General features: G+C 49.8%; 1 protein-coding gene across 2 annotated transcripts in view; it reads left to right on the top strand.

The window, feature by feature from the left end:
- The first annotated feature begins 282 nt into the window (after positions 1–282).
- The window catches only part of KCNQ3 (potassium voltage-gated channel subfamily Q member 3), a 191,067-nt gene continuing 184,939 nt past the window's right edge, over positions 283–6,410 (top strand). For both annotated transcript variants that reach the window (XM_064397483.1, XM_064397474.1), the window contains exon 1: positions 283–948. In XM_064397483.1, the coding sequence (XP_064253553.1) occupies positions 617–948 (332 nt within the window). In that variant the 5' untranslated portion in view covers positions 283–616. The remainder of the gene's footprint in view (positions 949–6,410) is intronic.

The raw sequence follows: 6,410 nt of genomic DNA, 5'->3' as shown, positions 1-6,410 counted from the left end.
CTGCCGGGGGGTGGCACCGGGGGGTGTGGGGACAAGGGGGGGGCAGTGCCGTGGCGGGGGGCCGGTGCCGGTGTCCCCCACACCGTGGATGACTCGACAGCCGGGGCTGGGGGAGCGGGGGGCGGGCGCCCGGCTATTTGCTGGCTGCATACAATGGGCCACTCCCTAACGTGAGGGCTGGGGGGAGGCAGGAGCTGGGAGGAGGAGGAGGAGGAGGAGGAGGAAGAGGAGGCGGGGAGGGTGAGGGGGGGAAGAAGGGGCTCGGGAATCGGGCTGGTAAATAAACTCCGCGATGCTTCCCCTCCCTCGCGCCGGCCCAGGTGCGCGCCGCGCTCCTGCCCGCCCGCTGCCCGCCGGCGGGGGGGACCTGACGGGGATGTGACCGCCTCCCCTGCCCAGCGCTGCTTACCCCCTCCCTCCAGATTTTTATATATATATATATATATATGTATATGTATATATATATACACACATACATTCACAGATGAATATATATATATAAATATACAGAGAAGTCATTTCTGGGGGGAGGGACGGGGAGCTCGGATCATGGCCCTGGGGCTCCCGGGGCTGTCGCCGCCGATCTGCAGCTCGCCTCCGGGGCCCGCCGCTGACCATGGGGCTGAAGGCGCGGCGCGGCGCGGCGGGCGGTAGCGCGGCCGGCGGGGCGGCGGCGGCGGCGGGGCGGCGAGCGGCGGCCGGCGGCGACCCCGAGCAGGGCTCGCTGGCCCTGGGCACCGGCGGCGACCGCGACGGCACGCTGCTGCTGGAGGGCGGCGGGAAGGAGGAGGGCGGCAAGCGGAGCCCGCCGGGACTGGGGCTGCTGGCGAAGACCCCCCTGAGCCGCCCGGTGAAGCGGAACCACGCCAGGTACCGCCGCATCCAAACTTTGATCTACGACGCCCTGGAGCGACCCCGCGGCTGGGCGCTGCTCTATCACGCCTTCGTGTGAGTACGCGGGGCGCGGAGCGGGGCTCCCGGGGGCGCGTCCGCGGCTGCCCCGGGGGGATGCTCCCGGGGGGATGCTCCCGGGGGGATGCTCCCGGAGCCAGCGTTTTGCTTTATCATTCCCGATGCGAGGCGCTCCGGGCGCCGGCTGTGTGTGGAGCAAGGGTCTGATACGGGGTGTGCTGCTGGGAGGCTTTATTTCTTCTATGTCGTCGGGTTTTCCAAAAGGAGCAGCTGCTCTTAACTCTGTGTTTCTGTCTTGCCCGCACCTCCACGTTGCCTTGGAGTGGCATTCCCGAGCCTGTGTGTCTGAGGCACTGGAGGAGGGATGCCGGAATAAACCAAGCTCTGAGCGGTTTTAAGGCTCGAAGTGCTTCAGGGGAACGCGGCCAGTTCGGCTCAGCCTGGAGCGTGAGGTTCAGCTCGCTGTTGCAGACCGCGAGTGAACCCATTCCTTCCGTAGCTAAAAGCGCCAAATGAAAACCATCGGGTTTCGGTCCGATAAGCATCACCCCGCAGTGCATGAAACCCGAGCACTGCAGCGCTGTCAGCCAGAAAGTTTCACTGACCACAAGTGAACCGAGAGGAAATAAACTCGTTTTATGGCCCATAGGTGACAAGTCAAGAGAATGACAGCTGGTTTGCATTCCTAAAAATTCTGTTGCCTTAAGTTGTCATAAAGAATATCAAAAAGATCATTCCGTGAACATCACAGAATGGAGTTGGCAGAGTTGTATTAAAATAAGTGTGTGTTTTAGTGTTGTGAATGTGTTTGAAAACCCAGGGGTTTGTCAGTGATCACGGTGGTACTGTTTTTCTTTGGCACTATGAGGTGTGCAGAGCTCTATGTGACAGAGGAATTAAGCAGTGATTTTTGAAATTGGTTTATTTGCCAAAGACAAACAAAGCTCTCTAGGCTGCATGAATTGTGAGCCTGGATCTCAGGAAGTACTGATCATTGCCATAGTCCTTGCACCTGCAAATAAACAGCTTGAATGGAGGGCTGTGATCTTACCTTCAGGCACATTTTTATTGATGTTGGTAGTTTTTTAGCCCTGAGCAAGAATTGAAAGGCAACCATCACTACTAGAGTGCCGCTTGTGTACTACTCATCCACTGCTGCTCCCCTCTTTCCCGTGTTTATTCATCAAGTATATCTTGGGACTCGGGTCCTGTTTTCCAGCTTAAAATCTGAAACTGTGGAAACTGGATGCTGTGACACTTTTTTGGTTCTTTCACCTCTTTTTGCCATAAGAAAACTTGTGCTAGCAAGCAGGGAGTGACAGCACTTGAAGTGTGTTTTGCTGGGAAGGCTCTTAGGTCTGGAGCTTGCTGTCAAATTGTGTTCAGTATTGCATAATGCTGTGGGGAGAGTGACAACTGGACAGAGGGGCACCCCCTTCATCCTGCCTTGGCCAGCCCACACACATCAGTGAGGCTTTAGCACACAGCAGAGCATTCCAAGCAGTTTGCACCCCTCTGTGGCAGCTGGGTCACATCTGTGTGCAGGCTCATGCCTGGATATAAGCAATAGGACAGTGGATGTGTCTGGAGAGGTGAGCTGAGAGAGTCAAACAATTGACAATCATATAATTGAATATTGAATTCATTGAATTGAATTGAATTGAATTGAATAAAATAATTGACAGTTATTTGCAGTGGTATAAAAATTCCAAGTTACATCATTCATTTTAGATAACTCTCTAGATGTGTGGTTAAGGTTGACCTTAAGATACTTATGCAATATGGATCACAGAGTGGGAAAAAAATCATGACATTTGTAAGGTTTGATCCTTCTTAGGAGTGGACCTGACACTGTGTGGTCAACTTCTCTTTGATGACTATTCAGTCCTGCAAAACTGAAATGTCAGTCTGACTCACAAAAGTCAGAAACAGTCTTGTGAAAGCCATCAGTGCCAAATTCAATATTAATGAAAATGAAACAAAACAAAACACTTCTACAAGTCCTTATCCTTAAGGGAAGTAAAATGCACAAGTCTGTCAGCCCAGCACAGACACTCCATCCCACCCCAGGACATCCAGAGGATCTTGCTGTCCAGGTTGGCCCCACTGAGTTTCTGTTCAGTCTCAGCTCCCTCTGAACTCAGCTGAAGCTGTGGGATCTTACCTCACTGTAGGGTCCAGCCCCACAAAAGAGATCTGCTGAGAGTGATGGAAGAGTGTGCTGAGATCTGGCTGACAGGCTTCAGAGCTTGTTCCTGTCACTGGAGGAGGAAGACCTGCTTGAGATCAGGAACTGTGGGGAAGCGGCATCTAAGTTGATACCCAAAGTCTTTATTCTTGCCTTCAAATGGATTGTCTTTTAACCTTTTTTCCTTCCTTAAAGGAGTCTCTCTCATCTGGAGGTGCTGCTGTGACACAGTGTAGTTCCATCCCAGCAGTCTCCCAGTGCTTCTTTTCACACTAGAACAGTTTACACTTTTCCTTGGGAAGGTGAGAGATTTTCAGTCTTCCCATAAAATCTACAAATTTCATCCTGTTTTAATTTTTGAGGAAAGTCCCATTTATGTTATCTTAATGGTATATTACAATTTGTCTTATCTTTGCACCCAAAATTAACCAGTAAGATTGTTGCTGTCAAATACAAATAACTAGAGAATAAACAGCTGGGGGCCAAAAGGGGTTTCAGGATGGCTGGATGTGATGGATTCCTTATAGATCCAAGCATTCAGAGGTGTTTAAGAAGGGATGATGCACAGCACTCCAATACTGTGTATATCCCAGGGTTTGGGAGGCAGGTAGCTGCTGATGCAAGAGGGTTGCAACTTTTCCATACAAGCTGAGGGTGTTGTGTGAGGGGTAGGAGGAGGCTTTGACATGGTCTTTGTGAAAACTTTGGATGCCACAAGTTTTGAAAGAGTGGCACAGATGGGATCTCATTAAATCACACAGAGATGCACATATGGCTGCAGAGGGGTCGGGATCCTGTGTGGATCTCACTGCTGTAATGTGCACATAAATGAGGCTCCAGCGCTGGCTTTGGTTGGCACTGGGTGCTCTGAAATGGTTCTGTCTAAGGAAGTAATTCAAGGAGAGCTCCTAAATGGGATCAGGCCCTGCCAAACCCCAGGGACAGAGGTGCAGTTGAGAAAGGGGGTAATTCCTGATGGCAATTTTAGCATTCAGCTTTCACTGGCAGTAATTAAAGAAAGCGTTGTGAGATACTTTCCTTGTGATTCTTCCTTCTCCTTTGTTCTGCACAAGTGAATTTATCCAAGCCTATCCTTGGGGATTTTGTCCGTAAAGAAGTTTCCTTCACCATCTGAAAACATTTGTTCTCTGGTAGCTCTACTAGACAAAAGATTTATCTGACACTCATGATGTTCCCCTTTGGTGGGTCACCAGGGTTCATTGGCAATATGGCAATGTCTTAGTGGTCCTACCTGGTAAGAAAAAAATGTTTTTCCCCATGAAAAACTTCATGTCTGTAAAGCTAAACTCTAGCTGAACATTTTCAGTATAAAATAAAGTAAAATAAAATAAAATAAAATAAATCAAATAACCTGAGATTTTGAGATATTTTTGAGATATTTTTGAGATATTTCATTTGGAAATCTCTCTTGGGGGTTGCAGCTCAGGCTACAGCCTATCCCTGCTCTTTTCTGAGCTCATGTCACTGTAGGTAGAGTGATGTTCCCATGATGTTCTGTATTTCCCTTTGTGCTAGGCAGTGCAATATATTGTAGGAAACCCCTGCAGTTGTGCCTCGTGGGATGTGTGCTGTGGCCAGGGAGACAGACTCAAGACCTATCCGCCTCCACAAACCATCCAAATGCTTTATTTATGCACAGAATCATTAATGTGTAGAATGAAAAATTGAAAAAAGTAAGATTTTTATTTTTCCAGTGGTTTTAGTTGTAAGCACATGTTTGGTGGATAAAGGACAAAGTACAGAGAAGTAACATAATACAGATTGTTTGGAATTGCAATTTGTGGAAAATTTTTAACCTGACTTAAAGAAAAGATGAAGGAGAGGTAACTAGGAGATATTCTCATTTTCATATCATCTTCTGAGACAACTACAGTATTTACTTTCATGGAAGAAAAGACTAGGTAAATTTTGGGATTGAATATTCCTTTTTTGGGAAGTGTGCAATATCACCTGCACTCTGCTGGTGTAGATCACCACGATGCACCTGCTGATGTGAGGGGGAGGCCATGGGGAGCATTAGAGAACCCTTCCCTGTTTGCCATGCAATCTTCTCTCAGTTCTGCTTAATACCTGGAATAAAAAGAGGAGGCAGAGTCATGCGATCCATCAAATCAGCAGCATTTCTGGGAAGCACCGGCAAGCACCTCCTGCCTGACTGATTGTAGGTGGGTTGTTTGCAGGAAAGAGTGTCATGGGATTTGGGGAACAGGGTGAAGGTCTGGAGGCTTTCCATTATTTTCCTCTTTGCCCTTCAGGAGATGCTCCATAAGATGTGCTCACTCCCCAGACTCTGTGAGACATCTGGAGGGAGATGGGAGAAGGTTTGGGGTAAAAAGAGGGACAGCTATGAATCCTTTCTTGGCTTGTTTGGCACAGACTTGTATCTAAGTGAGTCCCTAGAGCAGCAGAGCCATCCTGGTCCATTAGCGAGTGCCCTTTGCTTGTGTGTGTGCCAAGTTGAGTTCTGCTTTAATTATTTATGCTAATTCATCATAATGCATGGATAAATATTCTGCAGTATACTTTGTAAAAACTAATGAAGTCTTAGTCATTGGAGACTTCACCACACACCTCTGCTCCTGCAGCTCCCAGGGGCTTGCGGAGCCGCCCTGGGACTGTGAGTGGCCTGGGGGAATGTGGCTGTAGCTCAGCTGCTGGCATCAGCTGGCATGACAGAAGAAAGCTGGGATTTGCTGGGGTAGCACAGCCTGGGGAAACCAGTGCCTGGGTAGTGAGTGGCTGGTGATCCCCAGCTGCAGCTCTGGAGTCCCTTCAGCAGCTCACAGGTGCACAATCCTTGTTTAAGCATCCAAACTTTCCTTTGAAATTATGGACCAGGCCCTTTGGTGGGAGTAAGTGTTCACCTGCAGCCTCAAATCTTTGTGCTTGGGCATCAGTGCTCAGCGCAAGACCCACTCCACAGTGGGTGCCCCAGGTTGGAATGTTTTGCCCTGTTTTTGGTGTTGGCACGACTCTGCTGCCACTTGCCGAGTTTCTGTGTTGCCGTGGCTCTTGGGAGCTGCAGGCAAAGGGGTGCACGGTGCACAGGGTGTGCCTTAGTGTCCCCCAGGCCCCTGCAGGTCCCTGAGCACCCTGCTGCAAGTTCACTGCCCAGCTCAGACCAACCTCATCTGGATGGGCAGTGGAATCCATGGTGCCCCACATGTCAGGAGGAAGCAGCACTGCCAGTGCCAGCCAACACTCAGCAGCTGGTCTTTCAGTGCTGCCAGCTTAGCTCCTCAAAGAGAAGGGAGGAACAGCCCCTCAAACAGAAGTCATAGTCCCTGGT

The sequence above is a fragment of the Passer domesticus genome, chromosome 1 (genome assembly GCF_036417665.1).
Source record: "Passer domesticus isolate bPasDom1 chromosome 1, bPasDom1.hap1, whole genome shotgun sequence".
Taxonomy (NCBI): Eukaryota; Metazoa; Chordata; class Aves; order Passeriformes; family Passeridae; genus Passer; species Passer domesticus.
This window is presented reverse-complemented; position numbering and strand designations above follow the sequence as displayed.